Genomic DNA, 25,776 nt, shown 5'->3' with positions numbered 1-25,776 from the left:
AGTGAAAATTTGTAGTGAAGTGCCAATGTCTTGCTTAGTTTTGGGTGGCAGCATTATTGCTGGATGAATTATGATCTCTGGTAAGAAGCATTTCCTTGCACTTGTCTGCCTCCATTATCTTCCATCCACCTCTTTCCTTTTTGCTGCTTCCAGGGCTTGCCCTGCTCTGTGCATCCTCTTCTCATTGTTGAGCTCTGTTCCAGTGGATGTCTTGAAACTAGTTTGTATAAATCCCATGAAACCAGGGAAGTGTCTTTCAGAATTGTTGCATTAGCCAAGAGGTCAGTTGACAAAGTCACCACTCAGAAGCTGAATGAGGGTCTATAAGTGAGAAGGTAAAATATGTGACTGAGTACCTCAATATGAGTAAACTATTCCATGCATTTGGCACAATTCAGAATCAGAATTTATTGTCATGAACAAGTCATGAAATTTGGTGTTTTGGCAGCATTCATATTCTATCCACCTGACAGTATTGTGTGTGTGTGTGTGTATATATATATATATATATATATATATATATATATATATATATATATAATCCACAAAAGTAAGGCAGTGTCTTTGGTTCATTGATTATTCAGGAATCTGATGGCAGCAGGGAAGAGGCTGTCCTTGTGCCGTGGAGTGCTCGTCTTTAGGCTTCTGTACCTTTATCCCGATTGTGAAAGAGTAAAAATTCACTTCAATAAAAATTGTATGAAGATTAGGAAACTGAAGATGTGAAACTGTAAATCCTATAAACTGAAGAGAAAAGACCATTCTTGCAAGTTGTTGCATTATTTTTTGTGTATCAATTATGGGGTGTGATGAAATAATTGCCACCCAGGCAGTGTTATGCATCACATAGAAGTGAGTGAAAGTGAGCAATGTCAAGGCTAATGTTCCTGCTTCAATGTAACTTCAGTAAAATGTGGTCATGGTGACTGAGGCATTGCAGTTCTTCTGCAGAGAAGGTCCTTGTCTCTGTGTGGGGTAATTGTACAAAAGATAACTCGGCTCCTCATTAGGGCTGGGTGGCTGATCCCTGCTCCTGTTTCTTGTGTCTTTATTTATTTCACTCAGGGTGATTGTGATCTGGAACACATTGCCTGAGTGTGTGGTGGAGTCAGACATGCTCACAACATTTAAGAAACACCTGGATTGGCATTCGATTTGCCAACTTTTATTTAAATTAAAACTACTATATAGGTAGTCCTCAATTCCTTCTGGCACTCCCATCGGAAGACAAAAAAGAATACCACACCTACCATTTTTAAATAATGAAATGTTAAATACTTTATTCCACACTGAAAAGCAATCAACATACACAGATGAAAACACACTGGGCCTGAAGAATGAAGCATTGAACTGAAATTAATTGCTGGATGGTGGGGATACTAAAGCAACAGGGTCATCAATTTCACTCTTTTTTTTAAATTTTTTATTTTTCACACCATAAATCACATTAACCATGGTACACACTTTTTCCTTTTCACACATATACAGTGCCATTTTCTTCCCCCCCCCTCCCATCCCACCCTCCCTACCTCCCCCCTCCCGTCCATTTAAGGTATAAAATCTAGGATACATTAAACCAGTCAGACAATGTTGTCATTCAATAAAAATACACCAGAAATTCTACTGAGTCCATTCTTTTCATTTCCTTTTCCTTCCGTTAACTTAGGTAATGATTGTCCCCGGTAGGTTTTCGCTATTGTGTTTAATGTAAGGCTCCCATATTTGTTCGAATATTTCAATATTATTTCTTAAACTATATGTTATTTTTTCTAATGGAATACATTTATTCATTTCTATATACCATTGTTGTATTTTCAAATTATCTTCCAATTTCCAGGTTGACATAATACATTTTTTTGCTACGGCTAGAGCTATCTTAACAAATCTTTTTTGTGCATCCTCCAAATCAATTCCAAATTCTTTGTTTTTTATGTTACTTAGGAGGAAGATCTCTGGATTCTTTGGTATATTGTTTTCTGTTATTTTATTTAATATCTGATTTAGATCTTCCCAAAATTTTTCTACTTTCTCACATGTCCAGATTGCATGAATTGTTGTTCCCATTTCTTTTTTACATCGAAAACATCTATCAGATACTGTTGGGTCCCATTTATTTAACTTTTGAGGTGTAATGTATAGCCTGTGTATCCAGTTATATTGTATCATACGTAACCGCGTATTTATTGTATTTCTCATCGTTCCGGAGCATAACTTCTCCCATGTTTCCTTTTTTATCTTTATATTTAAATCTTGTTCCCATTTTTGTTTAGTTTTACCATTTGTTTCCTCATTCTCCTTTTCTTGCAGTTTAATATACATATTTGTTATAAATCTTTTGATTATCATTGTATCTGTAATCACATATTCAAGGTTACTTCCCTCTGGCAAACTCAAACTGCTTCCTAATTTATCCTTCAAGTAGGATCTCAATTGGTAATATGCCAGCGCTGTATCTTGAGTTATATTGTATTTATCTTTCATTTGTTCAAAGGATAAGAATCTATTTCCTGAAAAACAATTTTCTATTCTTTTAATCCCTTTTTTCTCCCATTCTCTAAAGGAAAGGTTATCTATTGTAAAAGGGAGTAACTTGTTTTGCGTCAATATTAGTTTTGGTAATTGATAATTTGTTTTATTTCTTTCTACATGAATCTTCTTCCAAATATTGAGGAGATGATGTAATACTGGAGAACTTCTATGTTGTACCAATTTTTCATCCCATTTATATAATATGTGTTCAGGTATCTTTTCCCCTATTTTATCTAATTCTAATCTCGTCCAATCTGGCTTTTCCCTTGTTTGATAAAAATCTGATAGGTATCTTAATTGTGCGGCTCTATAATAATTTTTAAAGTTTGGCAGTTGTAAGCCTCCTTGTTTATACCATTCTGTTAATTTATCTAGTGCTATCCTTGGTTTCCCCCCTTTCCATAAAAATTTCCTTACTATTTTCTTTAACTCCTTGAAGAATTTCTCTGTCAGTTGTATTGGCAATGCCTGAAATAGGTATAATATCCTTGGAAAAATGTTCATTTTAATACAGTTTATCCTTCCTATTAGTGTTAGTGGTAAATCTTTACAATGCTCTAAATCGTCCTGTAATTTTTTCATTAGTGGATAATAATTGAGTTTATATAGTTGGCTGAGATTTTTGTTTATTTGTACACCTAGGTATCTTATTGCTTGCATTTGCCATCTAAATGGTGATTCCTTCTTAAATTTTGAGAAATCCGCATTATTCATAGGCATTGCTTCACTTTTATTTACGTTTATCTTGTAACCCGACACTTCTCCATATTCCTTCAATTTCTTATATAATTCTTTTATTGATAGTTCTGGTTCTGTTAAGTATACTATAACATCATCCGCAAATAAACTGATTTTATATTCCTTGTCTTTTATTGTTATTCCTTTTATATTATTTTCTGTTCTTATCAATTCTGCTAGTGGTTCTATAGCTAACGCAAACAATAAGGGTGATAGTGGGCATCCCTGCCATGTTGACCTGCTTAAGTTAAATTGCTTTGATACATGTCCATTTACTGTCACTTTCGCTAACGGTCCCTTATATAATGCTTTAATCCAATTAATATACTTCTCCGGTAAACTGAATTTTTGCAATACTTTGAACAAATAATTCCATTCTACTCTGTCAAAGGCCTTCTCTGCGTCTAAAGCAACTGCTACTGTAGGTGCTTTATTCCCTTCTACTGCATGAATTAAGTTAATAAATTTACAAATATTGTCTGTTGTGCGTCTTTTTTTGATAAATCCAGTTTGGTCTAAATTTACCATTTTCGGTACATACTCTGCTAATCTGTTTGCTAATAGTTTAGCTATTATCTTATAATCTGTGTTAAGTAAAGATATTGGTCTATATGACGCTGGTGTGAGTGGATCTTTCCCTTGCTTTAGTATTACTGTAATTATTGCTGTTTTACATGAATCTGGTAAGCTTTGTGTTTTATCAATCTGGTTGATTACTTCCAGGAGGGGCAGAATTAATAAGTCTTTAAATGTTTTGTAGAATTCTATTGGGAATCCATCCTCTCCTGGTGTCTTATTATTTGGTAATTTTTTTATTATCTCTTGTATTTCTACTATTCCAAATGGCTCTGTTAATTTATTTTGTTCCTCTATTTGCAGTTTTGGTAGTTCAATTTTAGTCAGAAATTCATCTATTTTCCCTTCTTTCCCTTTGTTTTCAGTTCGGTATAATTGTTCATAGAATTCTCTAAAGTTTTCCTTAATTTCTTTTGGATTATATGTAATTTGTTTGTCTTTTTTCCTTGATGCCAATACCATTTTCTTAGCTTGCTCTGTCTTAAGCTGCCACGCTAGAATTTTGTGCGTTTTTTCTCCTAGTTCATAATATTTCTGTTTTGTCTTCATTATATTTTTCTCCACCTTATATGTTTGTAGTGTTTCATATTTTATTTTTTTTATCCGCCAATTCTCTTCTTTTAGTTGTATCTTCCTTCATTGCTAAATCTTTTTCTATATTTACTATTTCCCTTTTCAACTGCTCTGTTTCCTGATTATAGTCCTTCTTCATCTTGGTTACATAACTTATTATTTGCCCTCTAATGAATGCTTTCATTGCATCCCATAGTATAAACTTATCTTTCACTGATTCCGTATTTATTTCAAAATACATTTTTATTTGTTTTTCAATAAATTCTCTAAAATCCTGCCTTTTAAGTAACATGGGGTTTAATCTCTATCTATACATTCTTGGAGGGATGTCCTCTAACTTTACTGTCAATATTAAAGGTGAATGGTCCGATAGTATTCTAGCTTTATATTCTGTTTTTCTTACTCTATCTTGCATACAGCTGATAACAAAAATAGGTCTATTCTTGAGTATGTTTTATGTCTAGCTGAGTAATATGAATATTCCTTTTCATTTGGGTGTTGTTTCCTCCATATATCCAAAAGTTGCATTTCTTCCATCGATTTAATTATAAATTTGGTTACTTTGTTCTTTCTGTTAATTTTTTTCCCAGTTTTGTCCATATTTGAATCCAAATTCAGGTTGAAATCCCCTCCTATTAATATGTTCCCTTGCGTATCTGCTTTCTTCAAAAAGATATCTTGCATAAACTTTTGATCTTCTTCGTTAGGTGAATATACATTGAGTAGATTCCAAAACTCTGAATATATCTGACATTTTATCATTACATATCTCCCTGCTGGATCTATTATTTCCTCTTCTATTTTAAATGGCACATTTTTACTAATTAATATAGCTACTCCTCTTGCTTTTGAATTATACGATGCTGCTGTTATGTGTCCTACCCAATCTCTCTTTAATTTCTTATGCTCCAATTCAGTTAAATGTGTTTCTTGCACAAATGCTATATCAATTTTTTCTTTTTTCAGTAAAGTTAGCAGTTTCTTCCTTTTAATTTGGTTATGTATTCCATTAATATTTAAAGCCATATAGTTCAACGTAGCCATTTTATACTTTGTTTATCTTCCCTTTCCGTTTCTCCATCATTACCTTTCCTTCTTATCCATTTCTGTTTTCTTGTTTTGAACCCTTTATAAGACAACATTCCTAAAACATCAAACATTTTCCTTATTCTCCTATTTAAAACTTCTTTAGCCCCAATCTCCCCTTCCCCTCCTGAGTTGTCCTTTATCCCTTGTCGGACAACCACATCTCCCCTCTCCATTTGGATTTGCAAATTCACTCGCAAGCGTCAGCTGATTTTGCAGTGACCGCAACTCCTCCCCACCCAGCCCCCCCAGAAAAGATTTCACTTTTCATATGTAACAAAGGTCACTCTTTTAATTCCCTCCTTATTCCCTCTATTCCATTTCCTTCCCTTATTAATTCTTGTCTATACTATCTATATTTTCTTCTAAATATGGATACATTCATGTATGCACATTATACATATACACACATATACCTCTTTACCCACATACATATAAATCATGGTCATTTTTACTCTTATTACATGTCTTCATCTCTCTGTTTGTTTTGTAGTTGTTCTGCAAATTTCCTTGCTTCCTCTGGATCCGAGAATAGTTTTTTTCCATAAGATCGTTTTCGATGTATTGAACTCCTTCCTCTTCTTCAGGAGTTCAAAACTTGTGTGTCTTTTTAGTTCGCAGTCTTTTGTACTCTCGTTACACGTCTTCATCTCTCAGTCTATTTTGTAATTGTTCTGCAAATTTTCGTGCTTCCTCTGGATCTGAGAATAGTCTGTTTTGCTGTCCTGGAATAAATATTTTCAATACCGCTGGATGCTTTAGTATACATTTATACCCTTTCTTCCATAAAATCGCCTTTGCTGTATTGAACTCCTTTCTCTTCTTCAGGAGTTTAAAACTTATATCTGGATAAATGAAGATTTTTTGCCCTTTGTACTCCAGTGGCTTGTTGCCCTCTCTTACTTTTTCCATTGTCTTCTCCAGTACCTTTTCTCTTGTAGTATATCTTAGGAATTTTACTAAAATAGATCTTGGCTTTTGTTGTGGTTGTGGTTTAAAGGCCACTGCTCTATGTGCCCTTTCTATTTCCATTTCTTGCTGTAGTTCTGGACATCCTAGGATCCTGGGGATCCAATCTTTTATAAACTCTCTCATATTCTTGCATTCTTCATCTTCCTTAAGGCCCACTATCTTTATGTTATTTCTTCTGTTATAATTTTCCATTATATCTATTTTCTGAGCTAACAGTTCTTGTGTCTCTATAACTTTTTTATTAGATTCCTCTAATTTCTTTTTTAAGTCCTCTACCTCCATTTCTACTGCTGCTTCCCGCTCTTCCATCTTGTCCATTTTCTTTCCCATTTCTGATAAGGTCATATCTATTTTATTCATTTTCTCTTCTGTATTGTTTATTCTTCTTCTTAAATCATTAAATTCTTGCGCTTGCCATTCTTTAAATGACTCCATGTATTCTTTAATAAGAGAAAGTAAATCCTTTATCTTGCCTTTCCCTTCTTCTTCTATTTCACTGTACTCTTCCTCTTCCTCTTCTACTTCCTCTGGGTTGGCCATCTGTTGTTTCTTTGTTGCCCTTTTCTTCTCTTCTTTCTTGTTTTCGTTGTCTTCTATGTTCTCCTCTTGCTGCAGCTGTTCTGCAGCTGTCATTGCCGGCTGTGGAGATCGACTCCCCAGCTGGTCACCCCTCCCGTCGGTGTGTTTTTTTGCATGCGCGGTTGCGCACTTTTACTCGGCTCAGCGAGCCATTTTTGTAGTCCACTTTCTACCGACCTGAGGGAGCGGGTTTCTCTCTCCACTGCGGGCCTCTTCGAACAGGTAAGGCCTTCTCCTTCTTCTTCCTTTGTCTTCTCTTCCTCTCTTCTTACCGTTGGTTTTGATTTTTCTTTTTTCGTCGCCATCTTCTTTCCACCTTTATACTCACTTTACTTTAATTTTTATTTTTGTGCCTTTGTGTTTTCCTTTGTTTTTTCCGACTTTTCTGGAGAGGGCTGGAGTTCACCGTCCGGCCACTACTCCATCACGTGACTCCTCCAATTTCACTCTCTTCTGATGACGCTTGAGAAAAGCTAATTGAAGGCACTGGGGCATCGACCCTTGTTGATGGTTTAACAGGCACAACATTCTTCAGGAAGATATCAATTTTTGACTGGACACATTGTTTCTTTTCAATATAAATTTTTCTGTAGCAAGCAAGAGTATCCTGTATCTGCCTGTCAGCTCTTGCAAATCGTGTCCATTTCTTCTAACATCCATACACCACTATTGATGACAGCAAGCACCTTAGTAGTTTCTTTGCTGTGAACTTTATTGGTATTTCATAACTTCTGCTTCCTCGATGGCATGAGCATTATTTGAAGAGTGGTTTTTGAACTGCTTTATTCCCTAGGCAAAAAAATATTGTTGTCAAAACACCACCCAATTCAAGATTCTATTGATTTTAGTCAATGCTCCAGGGCATCCTGATGTTAATTATATTTTTGCCACCGAACAAAACCTCACTCATTCAACCAATGGTTGCTTCCTCCAGTTTGATCAGCTCTTCATTGGCACTGAGACTGAAGGGCTTTCCGACAAGCTGATGAACATCCTCTTCATCCATTTTCAATTGTAGCTGTTTCCTAAGCACTAATATCTTGTTATATATTTCGTGAACAGCAGAATCTTTGTTAAAGTCTTTAAAAGTGCTCACAAATGTCTTTAAAACTTTCTACCAAATGCTGTTTATGTACTGCTTTGTCACTTCTTCCCATGCTGCAGCGATGTTCCAGATAGCATTTAGAATGTTGAAGCTTTTCCAAAACTCGGAGCCACATTCAGTCGATTGAACAGCCTGGGCAAGCGCTTGGTGTAAATAGCAAGCTTTGAATGTAATTATTGCACCTCAGTCCATTGGTTGAATGAGTGAGGTTTTGTTCTGTGGCAAAAATACAATTAACATCAGGATGCCCTGGAGCATTGTCTAAAATCAATAGAATCTTGAATTGGGTGGTGTTTTGACAAACAATATTTTTTTGCCTAGGGAATAAAGCATTTCAAAAACCACTCTTCAAATAATGCTAATGCCATGGAGGCTTTCTTGTTGTGGCGATAATAAACAGGAAGCATATGCTCGCTTGCATTCTTGAATGCTCTAGGGTTCTGAGTGGTTGATTAGGAAATGCTTCAATTTGAACCCTGCAACATTTCCACCCAAAAGTGGCATTATACAGTCTTTGAATATCTTGAATCCTGGCCTTGTCTTGGCCTCTTGTTGAATGTAGGTATGCTCTGGCACACGCTTCCAGACCAAGCCTGTTTCATCAACTTTAAATATTTGTTCAGGCAAATATTTTTCATCGGCAATTATCCTAAAGCAGCTCTCCCATAAAGGCTTCGGCAGCTTCAGTGTCGCCACTTGTTGCCTCACCGATGGTGACCTTCACATTATAAAAATTATGATGCTGCTTGAAGCTTTGGAACCACCGAGACTTGCCGTAAAGTTTTCCGTATACATAGGATCATCCGTAAGCTCTTTAAGCGTATCGAAAAGACTACTTGCCTTAGCCTGTGTCGTCAGTAGGCTAAGCGGCATCCGCTTTTGTACTTGATCTTCCATCCACGTGACAAGTAATCTCTCCATAGCATCAATTGGCCCAGCCCTTCCTCGTGATAATTAGTGGAATTCACCAATGGTGACTATTTCACTGCATCATTGATTCGCCTTTAAGATGGTCGAGATCGTTGATTACACAAGTCCTAACTCGCATGCTATAGCCATCACCAGCTTGCTGAGCAAGTGTCTTGAGTTTCATCTCCAGAGTAATTGCTTTCCTCTTTTTTTTCTTCTCACATGGAGAAGACAAGTGGGCATTTAGTTGACGTGACGGGTTGTTTATGGCGCACTTGTTTGCGTGATCGCTACAGAGACTGTGAGCATGGTTGAGTCAGCTTCATGAGAGAGTATGCTGTACAATACTTTCATGCGATGCTACCATTGGCCACCATCACACGAGTAGCGTACCTGTACCGCATATCGCAAGCACGGGGACAGATTGGAACTCAAAATCGAACGTAGTGATTCTTATCTGTACTATTATAATTGAGGGCGATGCCAGTTTCCAAGTACCTTGATTGTTCAAAAGTATGAATGCCAGTGCCTATTTGGCAATTCTGCATTATTTTAACGTTTGTTGATTCAATCCCCATGGTGGTATAATAGTTGCAGATATTGGAAGAAAGTCTTAATGTTTGTCAAGATTAAAATAGTAAATCCTTGACTTTAAGCTGAAATTGAAAATATGAACTCCCGGAATATTTTTGGTTTTTGTCTAGTTGTGTTTCATTGGTCCAGAATATTTGATTTACTCAAGCATTTTTTTGCTGCCAAGAAGGTTTAGACTTGTAACTGGGTGTGGTTCTAAGCCTTTTATAAATGATGACTTCATTAGGAAAAATTAAATGAGATGGATGTTGAAATCCTCTTTGGATCTGTTTATGTATTGAACTGCATAATATTGATTATCATGGTAGTGTAAAGTTCGATATTTTTAAAGTGACTTTATGGCCCAGTGAAAGAATTTAAGTGGTAAATCCTAAAATTTGTGCTAAGAGGTCCTGCTGTGTAAATCTCTTTCGTAATGTTTATTGAATTTTGGCCAGGAGATCCTTGATATTTGTTTAGTACTTTTTGGGGTTTCAAATTGAGAAACCTGGCTTCATGCATTCATGGTCTCAAAGTATCTGATGCAGACTGTATCAAGTTAATTTCTGGATATTGCTTTAATTTGCCACCAGGAAACTGTTCGTATACTTGAGCATATTGGCTCTCTATTTGTTTTTTTTTTAATGGGAAATGTGGGTGAAAGAGTTGACACTATAAATAACCTTTTTTTGACAAACTTGCTCAAGCAGTTTTATTTTTCATACGTTCATAGTTCAATTTCATGTGTTGATTCTACATTTCAAATGTCTTAAAAAGGACATAATTCAACAAGATTAAATGACACTTAAGACCATTTGCTTGAGGAGCAGAAATAGGCTTATTCAGCCCATCAAGTGTGCCCTCCATCATTTAGTCATGATCTGATCCATTTTCCCCACACGGCCTGATCTCCCCAGAACCTTTGATGTCTTGACTAATCTAGAAACTATCAATCTTTGTCTTAAATACACCTAATGATCTGCCCTCTACAACTGTATGTAGCAACAATTTCCATAGATTTTCCACCCTCTGCAATTTTTGGTTCTATGCAGAAGCTTATCAATCCTGAAGTTGTGCCCTCTTATTCTGGACTCTCCTGCCATGGGAAACAACCTATCTACATCCACTTTGTCCATGCGAGGCCTTGTAAAGCCTCATCAGCACGTCTCTGCTTTTGTATTCTATTCCACTTGAAATGCCAGCATTGCATTTGCCTTTTTCGCCAATGACTCAACATGCACCTTTACCTTTAAGCTATCCTGCACGAGGGCTCCCAGTTCCATTGGGCTATGATTAGTGTAATATATTATTAATGGAATACTGTCAACTGAACGGTTGGGATACAAACATACTGTCAATACAGGTGGCCTCAGTTGTGTACAATAAGATGGTGATGGCATATAGTGGTCAATGGATATAACAATTTCTCTCATTTTCATCTTGAGTGTGACAGCTTGTCAAAACAATCATGGCTTGCCGTTGATTATCTTTTAATTTTTCTCACAATTCATCAGTTGCAGTACCTCATACCCATCACTGAAGCATCAAAGCAGTGGTTCTTCTCCTTTTCTTTCCACTCACATCCCACTTTAAGTATTCCCTACGCCATAGGTTCTCTGTGATTAGTAAGGGTTTGCTTAAGGTGGTATGTGGGTGGAATGAAAAAGTTTGAAAACCACTGTTTTAATCGTCCCTCATTGACTCATTATGTGTACGGTTTCAGAACTCCAAAGGAAATGGGCCAGTGACAACTTTTCTCAAGCCAAATATTTCAGTAACAATTGGGTCCAGAGCAGTGATTCTCAACCTTCCCTTCCCACTCACATCCCACTTCAAGCAATCCCTTACTCATCACAGAGCACTGATGGCATAGGGATGATTTAAAGTGGGATGTGAGTGGGAAGAAAAAGGTTTGGAGCCACTGCAGCAAAGGGAAGATAAGTCAGCGCATCTACCTACTCTTCCAATCTCAGCATAAACTACACCTTTGCATATGTTCCTTATCCTGGTAGTCCCATCTCTAGTCCTACCTCCAGTCATACACCCAGCCTGCACACCAATTATTGATATTTCACTACTTGAGGCATCAAAATCAATGATCACGTGGCAAACTGGACACTACGGGGGAGGGCTCCAGACGAGTGTGCTGTTTGAAATACTCCCATTAATGGTTGAACTTGAGAGTACATGGAACCTTTGGTGAGAAAGCAGATGATGATGGCTTTGTGCAAATATATTGGCTTTTTAATTATACAGTCCAAGCTATGAGCCAACTCTGAGATCTCTTCTGCTCAGCTGTCAATATATTGAACTCGAACACCAGTTTCTTTGGAAATGCAATTGGCACTGCATAGGTACCAAAGATAGTACCTATCTTTGATTCACTGTGTTCTAGGATAAGCAGTTCCTCTTTATTTGTCTTGGATATACTTCACTAAAAAGTAAGGCATTGTCCCTGAGTTGTAGTCTCAAATGGGATCATTTATGACGGGGCATAAAGAAATGGCAACATGTATTTCTCAAAGTATAACAAAAATAGTTCCAGAAATGTTAGGGATCCAATGGTCTAGCGCAAGCGAGGAAAGAAGAGAAATTAATATTGGGAAGAGAGTACTGAAAAACGTTTGGTCATCAAGCCTTTAAATCTTTCTTTATACCCTCCACCTCATATTACTGATCAAACTTAAATATTCTGTGATTGGCTCTCATATTTTTGATAATTCTGTCATCCAGAAACCTACAATATTCTATGTTAATAGATGCTATAGAAATGCACGATTTGCAAGATGTTGGTGGAGTACCAACAGGATTGACCATGGTTTTCTGATGTTGGGGACATAATGAAGAATTGCTTACGGTGGTCATAACTCTTCTGTGATTTATTTTTCTCTCCACTTTGAGCTGGTTTTGTTAGTCATAAAACTGTTTGGAAGAATGCTGGGAATTATGGGCATGAATTTAATTGGTGTGGTGATAAATGATGCAGTTGAAATTTAGAGCTTTCACTGTAAATCTTTCTTGCTACATGTAGTTGCATTGTTTGAGGTTTTTAAATATCTACCTGCATATTATTCATTCCTGTAAAATGCAGTATTTTTCCAACATGCATTAATGGATGAGTTCAAGACTTAATAAGAGAATTATATATTAAACAACCAGAATTTTGGTTCCTATTCTCCAAATTCTAAAATTTGAATCTTTGGTTTATTTTTATTTCACTTAGTCAAATTACAAACATGAAGTTACTGCTGTCCTTTTATTTGTCAGGAAACCCCTTGAGGGAAAATGCCATCCTTCCCCTCCCAACCATAGCTACACTTGACAATTTGCTTTCCATTCGACAGTGTAGTGCAGGATGTAGAAAACAAAAATGCCAATTTTGTTTCTTTGTGGATGCAGGGTACTGAAAACGAACACAGATGAAAGCAATTTTACCCTTGTTGCGAATTTTAATTGTATACAATACTTTAGCAGTATCTTTTAAATGTCCTTTTTAAGTCTACGTACTGTAAAAGGAAAATTGGATCAAGATATGGTTGCCATAGTTGAACAATTTCAATAGCAACATTTAAAAGCTTCAAAGCAAATACGAATCTGTTTATTTGGCAATTTTAAATATGCATGCTAAAATTGTAATCGTAAAATTGCTTTGGAAACTCTGCTTTTTGGCAGTGTCTGTGTTCATTGCTTTACTGTAAATCTATAGTAGATTGTTTAACATCTCAGGTTGCAAATTATTTCTATTTTTCTTTAAATTCCTTTGTCTAAATTGTCTACAATTGCATGTGTAATGTTTTTTTTAAACTCTAAACAATTTATGCTAACTTTCTCGGCTGTCCTGCATGGTTTTGCATGTATTGTCTGAATTTGTGGGTTTAACCATGCGTAATACGTTTTATTCATGTATGGTGTTAATGTAAATTTGAATTTCTGTAGTTAAAATGGAAGCATGAGTAGTTTGAGATTTTCTTCATCCTTTTACATATTTGTAACTAGGCATTTAAAGTATTGTTTCCTACTCTGTGTAGAGGCATGTCGGATGTTAAAACTTGTATTTCACATGTGTTCTCTTTTTCTGTTACAATGCTTCCACAGCAAGGACAAGTTTGGAAGGTTTGCAAAGCTTTTCACCTTCCCTCTGCTATCAGACCAATCTCATCACCCATGTCTTTTCTCTTCTCAAAAAGTAGGCCCATGGATGAACTTTAGAAATCGGTAACAAGAAAGATTGATAAAATTCTGGTTTTCTACGTTAGTCTAAGTTTTTTTTTTCCTGATCTGAATTATTTTCATTCTTGAAAAGAAAATGTCCTTGATTGATTAGCGAACAAATGCAGTCTTCAGTTGTTTTCCCTATTGATAGGCTCGGGTTGACTTGACATAACACAATCACCAGTGCTGCTTACAAAGTTTGAAATTTGCAATCTTCGTTTTGAATGCCTTGTATTCCTATATCATTAGTTTTAAAATGCATTCCCTTTCTTCACCTTGGGAGTAAACCATTCACTCAGTGGTCTATAGCTGCTTTCTGTCTGTTCCGTAGCACATTTCCTGTTCTCTATCTCCCATTGCATCTTCCAATTGTGGTGATCCCTTGTAAGTGCATCATTCTATCACCTCCACTAAAGATGCATTGAAACTCCTAAATTTCACTGAATGATTGTAGGTATCAATAGAAGATATTCTGATACTAATAAAGCGTCTCTTTGTTGCAGGCTTGTGGGGATCCAAAAGCAAAGCCATCATATTTAATTGACAAAAACTTGGAATCTGCGGTCAAATACATTGTCAAAAAGTTTCCAGTTGTTGATACTCGCAACAACAGTGTAAGTATTCAATCTAACATTTCTGTAATTTTGTTACTATCTAGCAAAAATGATTCAAATTCTATTTGTTTTTAAACATTTGTATTTAAAATCTGTGCAGAAGACAGCCTATATTGAAGTTTTTGAGATTGTATAATTGAATTGCAATGCTGCCGTATTTATTGTAGAATAATCTGGTTTTGGAGTAAATCTGTAAAATAGTTTTTCATTAAAATACTCGCTGTGATGGTGAAGATTTAGAGGCCATTCTATTTGGCTGGAGAATCCAGGATAATGCATATGAAAACGTATGTGGGTTGATGGTCAATTGGGTATAAAGGGGCAGCAAGGGCTCATGGGAGCACAGGCCTGTTATAGTGTTGGATATCTAAAAAGAAAAGGAATTGCTTCAATTTTTTATTTGGGATAAATGGAAACTTCTTGACACATGATCTTTGGAGCTCTTCATTCATTAGCTCAGGTTGCGTAGTTGTTTAGTAAATTCAAGGCTGAAATTGATGAGTCTTGACTAAATTGTGGGAAATAGTACATGAAATTTTTTTGTTTAAAAATGAGAAATTTCAATGCAAGATGAGGTAGAAAATGCAAGTAGAAATTAATTCTCAATTATTGGCATTATATTACCTGCGCTTCATTTTTCTTGTTAATCTTGTATTGAGCTCCACTTAGATCCGGAGCTATGAGCTTTGCATTTATAGATGTGAAATCATTTTTTTACTCGAATTACATAACAATATCACATTTGGGAAGGCGAATTGATATCCTGTTTCTGAAGGTGAATTGCATTGTTGCATAAGGCTGTCATGCCTCAAAATGCACTTTTCTCAACCTAAATTGGATTATAGTCAACAGAGTAATTTAAAATCTTTGTAACGTGAAGGTCACAACCATTTGTTAGCAGTGATGTTCCATGGACAGCAAAGTGATATTGATGAGGTTTTTTTTTAAACCTCTGGAGAGCAGAAAGAGTGTCTGTTTAAAGATGGCAGTTCCTTCTGTCCTGGAGATTTGGTTCACAAGGCTCTGGGTTGAGATATCCATGATCTTCCGAATTGGAAGCAGGTGTGCTGGTCAAGTGTTACTTGTTGATCCTTAAACCCAGATCTGATTATTCAGTCTCCACGTGTAGTTGTAGAACTGGAGAAATGTAACATTTACTATTGTAATACTATGATTGTCGAGTGAGGCAGGCGGAGGCCCCGGTCCGGACAGGGAGTGGGAGGCAGCGGCCCTAGTCCGGGCACAGGGAGAGCAGCAGCGGCCCCAGTCCGGGCACAGGGAGAGCAGCAGCGGCCCCGGCCCCGGTCCGGGCGAAGGGTAGACGGCGGCGGCCCCGATCCGGGCAGGAGCAAGGGGCAGACGGCGGCCACGGCCTCGGTCGAGTGGGGCAGGCGAAGGCCCCGATCCGGGCAGAGAGTGGGAGGCGGCGGCCCCAATCCAGGCACAGGGTGAACTGCGGCGGCCTCGGCCCCGGTCCGGGCAGTATGGACCGACCTAGGAGGGGAGGCAGGCCCCTCCAGCCCGGGTAAGAAACCTGCATAGGAGAAGGCCACTCCGATATAAAACCTACGACCCAAGGACCTCGCTGCCACGTCCCAGCTTGCTTGGCCACTGCACACGAACCATGGGTGTAAAGGGTGGGGCCAGTACTGCGCGCACTGCACTCCACCTAAAAGCTCCTTTGCGCAGGCCCGAGGACAGGTCCACGTCCTCCCCCTCCACGTCCTCCCCCTCCACGTCCTCCCCCCTCCACGTCCTCCCCCCTCCACGTCCTCCCCCCTCCACGTCCTCCCCCCTCCACGTCCTCCCCCCTCCACGTCCTCCCCCCTCCACGTCCTCCCCCTCCACGTCCTCCCCCCTCCACGTCCTCCCCCCTCCACGTCCTCCCCCCTCCACGTCCTCCCCCCTCCACGTCCTCCCCCCTCCACGTCCTCCCCCCTCCACGTCCTCCCCCCTCCACGTCCTCCCCCCTCCACGTCCTCCCCCCTCCACGTCCTCCCCCCTCCACGTCCTCCCCCCTCCACGTCCTCCCCCCTCCACGTCCTCCCCCCTCCACGTCCTCCCCCCTCCACGTCCTCCCCCCTCCACGTCCTCCCCCCTCCACGTCCTCCCCCCTCCACGTCCTCCCCCCTCCACGTCCTCCCCCCTCCACGTCCTCCCCCCTCCACGTCCTCCCCCCTCCACGTCCTCCCCCCTCCACGTCCTCCCCCCTCCACGTCCTCCCCCCTCCACGTCCTCCCCCCTCCACGTCCTCCCCCCTCCACGTCCTCCCCCCTCCACGTCCTCCCCCCTCCACGTCCTCCCCCCTCCACGTCCTCCCCCCTCCACGTCCTCCCCCCTCCACGTCCTCCCCCCTCCACGTCCTCCCCCCTCCACGTCCTCCCCCCTCCACGTCCTCCCCCCTCCACGTCCTCCCCCCTCCACGTCCTCCCCCCTCCACGTCCTCCCCCCTCCACGTCCTCCCCCCTCCACGTCCTCCCCCCTCCACGTCCTCCCCCCTCCACGTCCTCCCCCCTCCACGTCCTCCCCCCTCCACGTCCTCCCCCCTCCACGTCCTCCCCCCTCCACGTCCTCCCCCCTCCACGTCCTCCCCCCTCCACGTCCTCCCCCCTCCACGTCCTCCCCCCTCCACGTCCTCCCCCCTCCACGTCCTCCCCCCTCCACGTCCTCCCCCCTCCACGTCCTCCCCCCTCCACGTCCTCCCCCCTCCACGTCCTCCCCCCTCCACGTCCTCCCCCCTCCACGTCCTCCCCCCTCCACGTCCTCCCCCCTCCACGTCCTCCCCCCTCCACGTCCTCCCCCCTCCACGTCCTCCCCCCTCCACGTCCTCCCCCCTCCACGTCCTCCCCCCTCCACGTCCTCCCCCCTCCACGTCCTCCCCCCTCCACGTCCTCCCCCCTCCACGTCCTCCCCCCTCCACGTCCTCCCCCCTCCACGTCCTCCCCCCTCCACGTCCTCCCCCCTCCACGTCCTCCCCCCTCCACGTCCTCCCCCCTCCACGTCCTCCCCCCTCCACGTCCTCCCCCCTCCACGTCCTCCCCCCTCCACGTCCTCCCCCCTCCACGTCCTCCCCCCTCCACGTCCTCCCCCCTCCACGTCCTCCCCCCTCCACGTCCTCCCCCCTCCACGTCCTCCCCCCTCCACGTCCTCCCCCCTCCACGTCCTCCCCCCTCCACGTCCTCCCCCCTCCACGTCCTCCCCCCTCCACGTCCTCCCCCCTCCACGTCCTCCCCCCTCCACGTCCTCCCCCCTCCACGTCCTCCCCCCTCCACGTCCTCCCCCCTCCACGTCCTCCCCCCTCCACGTCCTCCCCCCTCCACGTCCTCCCCCCTCCACGTCCTCCCCCCTCCACGTCCTCCCCCCTCCACGTCCTCCCCCCTCCACGTCCTCCCCCCTCCACGTCCTCCCCCCTCCACGTCCTCCCCCCTCCACGTCCTCCCCCCTCCACGTCCTCCCCCCTCCACGTCCTCCCCCCTCCACGTCCTCCCCCCTCCACGTCCTCCCCCCTCCACGTCCTCCCCCCTCCACGTCCTCCCCCCTCCACGTCCTCCCCCCTCCACGTCCTCCCCCCTCCACGTCCTCCCCCCTCCACGTCCTCCCCCCTCCACGTCCTCCCCCCTCCACGTCCTCCCCCCTCCACGTCCTCCCCCCTCCACGTCCTCCCCCCTCCACGTCCTCCCCCCTCCACGTCCTCCCCCCTCCACGTCCTCCCCCCTCCACGTCCTCCCCCCTCCACGTCCTCCCCCCTCCACGTCCTCCCCCCTCCACGTCCTCCCCCCTCCACGTCCTCCCCCCTCCACGTCCTCCCCCCTCCACGTCCTCCCCCCTCCACGTCCTCCCCCCTCCACGTCCTCCCCCCTCCACGTCCTCCCCCCTCCACGTCCTCCCCCCTCCACGTCCTCCCCCCTCCACGTCCTCCCCCCTCCACGTCCTCCCCCCTCCACGTCCTCCCCCCTCCACGTCCTCCCCCCTCCACGTCCTCCCCCCTCCACGTCCTCCCCCCTCCACGTCCTCCCCCCTCCACGTCCTCCCCCCTCCACGTCCTCCCCCCTCCACGTCCTCCCCCCTCCACGTCCTCCCCCCTCCACGTCCTCCCCCCTCCACGTCCTCCCCCCTCCACGTCCTCCCCCCTCCACGTCCTCCCCCCTCCACGTCCTCCCCCCTCCACGTCCTCCCCCCTCCACGTCCTCCCCCCTCCACGTCCTCCCCCCTCCACGTCCTCCCCCCTCCACGTCCTCCCCCCTCCACGTCCTCCCCCCTCCACGTCCTCCCCCCTCCACGTCCTCCCCCCTCCACGTCCTCCCCCCTCCACGTCCTCCCCCCTCCACGTCCTCCCCCCTCCACGTCCTCCCCCCTCCACGTCCTCCCCCCTCCACGTCCTCCCCCCTCCACGTCCTCCCCCCTCCACGTCCTCCCCCCTCCACGTCCTCCCCCCTCCACGTCCTCCCCCCTCCACGTCCTCCCCCCTCCACGTCCTCCCCCCTCCACGTCCTCCCCCCTCCACGTCCTCCCCCCTCCACGTCCTCCCCCCTCCACGTCCTCCCCCCTCCACGTCCTCCCCCCTCCACGTCCTCCCCCCTCCACGTCCTCCCCCCTCCACGTCCTCCCCCCTCCACGTCCTCCCCCCTCCACGTCCTCCCCCCTCCACGTCCTCCCCCCTCCACGTCCTCCCCCCTCCACGTCCTCCCCCCTCCACGTCCTCCCCCCTCCACGTCCTCCCCCCTCCACGTCCTCCCCCCTCCACGTCCTCCCCCCTCCACGTCCTCCCCCCTCCACGTCCTCCCCCCTCCACGTCCTCCCCCCTCCACGTCCTCCCCCCTCCACGTCCTCCCCCCTCCACGTCCTCCCCCCTCCACGTCCTCCCCCCTCCACGTCCTCCCCCCTCCACGTCCTCCCCCCTCCACGTCCTCCCCCCTCCACGTCCTCCCCCCTCCACGTCCTCCCCCCTCCACGTCCTCCCCCCTCCACGTCCTCCCCCCTCCACGTCCTCCCCCCTCCACGTCCTCCCCCCTCCACGTCCTCCCCCCTCCACGTCCTCCCCCCTCCACGTCCTCCCCCCTCCACGTCCTCCCCCCTCCACGTCCTCCCCCCTCCACGTCCTCCCCCCTCCACGTCCTCCCCCCTCCACGTCCTCCCCCCTCCACGTCCTCCCCCCTCCACGTCCTCCCCCCTCCACGTCCTCCCCCCTCCACGTCCTCCCCCCTCCACGTCCTCCCCCCTCCACGTCCTCCCCCCTCCACGTCCTCCCCCCTCCACGTCCTCCCCCCTCCACGTCCTCCCCCCTCCACGTCCTCCCCCCTCCACGTCCTCCCCCCTCCACGTCCTCCCCCCTCCACGTCCTCCCCCCTCCACGTCCTCCCCCCTCCACGTCCTCCCCCCTCCACGTCCTCCCCCCTCCACGTCCTCCCCCCTCCACGTCCTCCCCCCTCCACGTCCTCCCCCCTCCACGTCCTCCCCCCTCCACGTCCTCCCCCCTCCACGTCCTCCCCCCTCCACGTCCTCCCCCCTCCACGTCCTCCCCCCTCCACGTCCTCCCCCCTCCACGTCCTCCCCCCTCCACGTCCTCCCCCCTCCACGTCCTCCCCCCTCCACGTCCTCCCCCCTCCACGTCCTCCCCCCTCCACGTCCTCCCCCCTCCACGTCCTCCCCCCTCCACGTCCTCCCCCCTCCACGTCCTCCCCCCTCCACGTCCTCCCCCCTCCACGTCCTCCCCCCTCCACGTCCTCCCCCCTCCACGTCCTCCCCCCTCCACGTCCTCCCCCCTCCACGTCCTCCCCCCTCCACGTCCTCCCCCCTCCACGTCCTCCCCCCTCCACGTCCTCCCCCCTCCACGTCCTCCCCCCTCCACGTCCTCCCCCCTCCACGTCCTCCCCCCTCCACGTCCTCCCCCCTCCACGTCCTCCCCCCTCCACGTCCTCCCCCCTCCACGTCCTCCCCCCTCCACGTCCTCCCCCCTCCACGTCCTCCCCCCTCCACGTCCTCCCCCCTCCACGTCCTCCCCCCTCCACGTCCTCCCCCCTCCACGTCCTCCCCCCTCCACGTCCTCCCCCCTCCACGTCCTCCCCCCTCCACGTCCTCCCCCCTCCACGTCCTCCCCCCTCCACGTCCTCCCCCCTCCACGTCCTCCCCCCTCCACGTCCTCCCCCCTCCACGTCCTCCCCCCTCCACGTCCTCCCCCCTCCACGTCCTCCCCCCTCCACGTCCTCCCCCCTCCACGTCCTCCCCCCTCCACGTCCTCCCCCCTCCACGTCCTCCCCCCTCCACGTCCTCCCCCCTCCACGTCCTCCCCCCTCCACGTCCTCCCCCCTCCACGTCCTCCCCCCTCCACGTCCTCCCCCCTCCACGTCCTCCCCCCTCCACGTCCTCCCCCCTCCACGTCCTCCCCCCTCCACGTCCTCCCCCCTCCACGTCCTCCCCCCTCCACGTCCTCCCCCCTCCACGTCCTCCCCCCTCCACGTCCTCCCCCCTCCACGTCCTCCCCCCTCCACGTCCTCCCCCCTCCACGTCCTCCCCCCTCCACGTCCTCCCCCCTCCACGTCCTCCCCCCTCCACGTCCTCCCCCCTCCACGTCCTCCCCCCTCCACGTCCTCCCCCCTCCACGTCCTCCCCCCTCCACGTCCTCCCCCCTCCACGTCCTCCCCCCTCCACGTCCTCCCCCCTCCACGTCCTCCCCCCTCCACGTCCTCCCCCCTCCACGTCCTCCCCCCTCCACGTCCTCCCCCCTCCACGTCCTCCCCCCTCCACGTCCTCCCCCCTCCACGTCCTCCCCCCTCCACGTCCTCCCCCCTCCACGTCCTCCCCCCTCCACGTCCTCCCCCCTCCACGTCCTCCCCCCTCCACGTCCTCCCCCCTCCACGTCCTCCCCCCTCCACGTCCTCCCCCCTCCACGTCCTCCCCCCTCCACGTCCTCCCCCCTCCACGTCCTCCCCCCTCCACGTCCTCCCCCCTCCACGTCCTCCCCCCTCCACGTCCTCCCCCCTCCACGTCCTCCCCCCTCCACGTCCTCCCCCCTCCACGTCCTCCCCCCTCCACGTCCTCCCCCCTCCACGTCCTCCCCCCTCCACGTCCTCCCCCCTCCACGTCCTCCCCCCTCCACGTCCTCCCCCCTCCACGTCCTCCCCCCTCCACGTCCTCCCCCCTCCACGTCCTCCCCCCTCCACGTCCTCCCCCCTCCACGTCCTCCCCCCTCCACGTCCTCCCCCCTCCACGTCCTCCCCCCTCCACGTCCTCCCCCCTCCACGTCCTCCCCCCTCCACGTCCTCCCCCCTCAAAAGATGCTCACAAACTCAAGCTAGCATGCTGGAACATCAGAACCATGCTAGACAAGGCTGACAGCCACCGACCTGAACGTCGGTCTGCCCTCATTGCACATGAACTCCTCAGACTTGACATCGACATAGCCGCTCTCAGTGAAGTCCGCCTGGCAGATGTAGGCAGCCTCCAAGAACGCGGCGCGGGCTACACACTCTACTTCTCTGGCAAGCCTTCGGATGAACGACGCCTATCTGGTGTAGGCTTCATGGTCAAGAGCTTCATTGCCTCCAAACTCGAAAACCTTCCGATAGGCCTCTTTGACCGAATCATGTCCATGCGACTCCCACTTCAAAACAAGCGTCACATCACCCTCATCAGTGTCTATGCTCCAACCCTCCAGGCGGAACCAGCAGAAAAGAACAAGTTCTACACCGACCTGCGCAACCTCATCCAACGTACCCCTACAGCCGACAAGGTTGTCATCCTGGGCGACTTCAACGCTCGTGTCGGCAAAGACTCAGAAACCTAGCCAGGAATCCTGGGCAAGCATGGCGTCGGCAAGTGCAACGACAATGGGCGCCTCCTGTTGGAGCTCTGCGCAGAACAGCGACTTGTCATTACAAACACCCTTTTTCAGCAGAGGGACAGCCTTAAGACCACCTGGATGCATCCCCGATCCAAACACTGGCACCTCCTGGACTACATCCTGGTGCGAGAAAGTGACAAACAAGATGTGCTCCACACCAGGGTCATGCCTAGCGCGGAATGCCACACTGACCACCGGCTGGTTCGCTGCAAGCTCAACCTTCACTTCAAGCCAAAGCCCAGGAACAATAAAGCCCCCAGAAAGAGGTTCAATGTTGGAAACCTGCAGTCAGATGAAGCGAGAGGAAACTTCCAGGCAAACCTCAAAGCAAAGCTCGACGTTGCAACCCGCCTCACGGACCCGTCCCCTGAAACCCTCTGGGATCAGTTGAAGACTACCATACTGCAATCCACTGAAGAGGTACTGGGCTTCTCCTCCAGGAAAAACAAGGACTGGTTTGACGAAAACAGCCAGGAAATCCAGGAGCTGCTGGCAAAGAAGCGAGCTGCCCACCAGGCTCACCTTACAAAGCCGTCCTGTCCAGAGAAGAAACAAGCCTTCCGTCGCGCATGCAGCCATCTTCAGCGCAAACTCCGGGAGATCCAAAATGAGTGGTGGACTAGCCTCGCCAAACGAACACAGCTCAGCGCGGACATTGGCGACTTCAGGGGTTTCTACGAGGCTCTAAAGGCTGTGTACGGCCCCTCACCCCAAGTCCAAAGCCCGCTGCGCAGCTCAGACGGCAAAGTCCTCCTCAGCGACAAGATCTCCATCCTCAACCGATGGTCAGAACACTTCCAATCTCTTTTCAGTGCCAACCGCTCAGTCCAAGATTCCGCCCTGCTCCAGCTCCCTCAACAGCCCCTAAGGCTAGAGCTGGATGAGGTTCCCACCCTGGATGAGGCATATAAGGCAATCGAACAACTGAAAAGTGGCAAAGCAGCAGGTATGGATGGAATCCCCCCAGAAGTCTGGAAGGCTGGCGGCAAAACTCTGCATGCCAAACTGCATGAGTTTTTCAAGCTTTGTTGGGACCAAGGTAAACTGCCTCAGGATCTTCGTGATGCCACCATCATCACCCTGTACAAAAACAAAGGCGAGAAATCAGACTGCTCAAACTACAGGGGAATCACGCTGCTCTCCATTGCAGGCAAAATCTTCGCTAGGATTCTACTAAATAGAATAATACCTAGTGTCGCCGAGAATATTCTCCCAGAATCACAGTGCGGCTTTCGCGCAAACAGAGGAACCACTGACATGGTCTTTGCCCTCAGACAGCTCCAAGAAAAGTGCAGAGAACAAAACAAAGGACTCTACATCACCTTTGTTGACCTCACCAAAGCTTCGACACCGTGAGCAGGAAAGGGCTTTGGCAAATACTAGAGCGCATCGGATGTCCCCCAAAGTTCCTCAACATGATTATCCAACTGCACGAAAACCAACGAGGTCGGGTCAGATACAGCAATGAGCTCTCTGAACCCTTCTCCATTAACAATGGCGTGAAGCAAGGCTGTGTTCTCGCACCAACCCTCTTTTCAATCTTCTTCAGCATGATGCTGAACCAAGCCATGAAAGACCCCAACAATGAAGACGCTGTTTACATCCGGTACCGCACGGATGGCAGTCTCTTCAATCTGAGGCGCCTGCAAGCTCACACCAAGACACAAGAGAAACTTGTCCGTGAACTACTCTTTGCAGATGATGCCGCTTCAGAGCCAGCTCTTCAGTGCTTGACGTCCTGCTTTGCGGAAACTGCCAAAATGTTTGGCCTGGAAGTCAGCCTGAAGAAAACTGAGGTCCTCCATCAGCCAGCTCCCCACCATGACTACCAGCCCCCCCACATCTCCATCGGGCACACAAAACTCAAAACGGTCAACCAGTTTACCTATCTCGGCTGCACCATTTCATCAGATGCAAGGATCGACAATGAGATAGACAACAGACTCGCCAAGGCAAATAGCGCCTTTGGAAGACTACACAAAAGAGTCTGGAAAAACAACCAACTGAAAAACCTCACAAAGATAAGCGTATACAGAGCCGTTGTCATACCCACACTCCTGTTCGGCTCCGAATCATGGGTCCTCTACCGGCACCACCTACGGCTCCTAGAACGCTTCCACCAGCGTTGTCTCCGCTCCATCCTCAACATCCATTGGAGCACTTACACCCCTAACGTCGAAGTACTCGAGATGGCAGAGGTCGACAGCATCGAGTCCACGCTGCTGAAGATCCAGCTGCGCTGGATGGGTCACGTCTCCAGAATGGAGGACCATCGCCTTCCCAAGATCGTGTTATATGGCGAGCTCTCCACTGGCCACCGTGACAGAGGTGCACCAAAGAAAAGGTACAAGGACTGCCTAAAGAAATCTCTTGGTGCCTGCCACATTGACCACCGCCAGTGGGCTGATAACGCCTCAAACCGTGCATCTTGGCGCCTCACAGTTTGGCGGGCAGCAACCTCCTTTGAAGAAGACCGCAGAGCCCACCTCACTGACAAAAGGCAAAGGAGGAAAAACCCAACACCCAACCCCAACCAACCAATTTTCCCTTGCAACCGCTGCAATCGTGTCTGCCTGTCCCGCATCGGACTTGTCAGCCACAAACGAGCCTGCAGCTGACGTGGACTTTTTACCCCCTCCATAAATCTTCGTCCGCGAAGCCAAGCCAAAGAAAAGAAGACTATGATTGTATCATCTTGGATGTTAAGTGCTGAAATTGCTGTCATTAATTCATCTACTGCATCTTCTGTAGCCTTCTTCAGAGTGGAAATTCAGGGATCTGAAAATTGTTGTGAACAATTCTTGCTGCAAAATTCCTGGAACATGTTATTGCATGTTCTGTGTCACTGTTTTTAATAGCTTGGTTAACCAAACTCATTGTCAATTTCTGGCCCCAAAATGTCGATTGAATAAATTGTGATTCTTTTGAAATATAGATTCCATTTTTTTCTTGTTCGTGGAGTGCACACTTTAAAATTGCACCTTTTGCATGTTTGCTTTTCAATAAATTTTCAGTGTGTTCTGCTCAGCCAGTTTGATAACTTCACTGCGGTTGAACATCAGAATCCTTAACACAGGCAGTGTGTGACTGAAACTGACAATAGGAAGCCCGCAGTGCTTGATTTTCGGGGTAGTTTATTTCAATGTGGGTTGGTAAACACTTGCTATGCTGTGGTTAGGAAAATACGATACTAATAATGCTTGAGATTCCCTATCCGATAGTAAGTATGTAGTTTCCAGCTGCACCATTTTTTTTACTGGCTCACAGTGGAAAATGAATGTTTTAATACAATAAAATTGCTTGGTTACCTGACTAAATCAAGTAAAATTGTTTGAACCAGACACCTCTTGTTAAATTGCGGCACTTTGACACTGACATTACTGGATTTTACTCATTTACATTAAAATTATGCAAACTATTGCTAAAGCTGCTTTTGTTCAGCTCTACTTTAGATTAATCTGTGTGTTGAT

At 47.2% G+C, this 25,776-nt stretch overlaps 1 protein-coding gene across 3 annotated transcripts in view; it reads left to right on the top strand.

Moving 5' to 3' along the window:
* The window catches only part of nckap1 (NCK-associated protein 1), a 173,353-nt gene that overhangs the window by 8,729 nt on the left and 138,848 nt on the right, over positions 1-25,776 (top strand). For all 3 annotated transcript variants that reach the window (XM_069935894.1, XM_069935895.1, XM_069935896.1), the window contains exon 2: positions 14,356-14,466. In XM_069935894.1, coding sequence (XP_069791995.1) covers positions 14,356-14,466 — 111 coding nt within the window. The remainder of the gene's footprint in view (positions 1-14,355; positions 14,467-25,776) is intronic.

Source organism: Narcine bancroftii, chromosome 4, assembly GCF_036971445.1.
Source record: "Narcine bancroftii isolate sNarBan1 chromosome 4, sNarBan1.hap1, whole genome shotgun sequence".
NCBI lineage: Eukaryota > Metazoa > Chordata > Chondrichthyes > Torpediniformes > Narcinidae > Narcine > Narcine bancroftii.
Note: the sequence above shows the minus strand (reverse complement) of the source record. Positions and strands in the feature narration are given on the sequence as shown.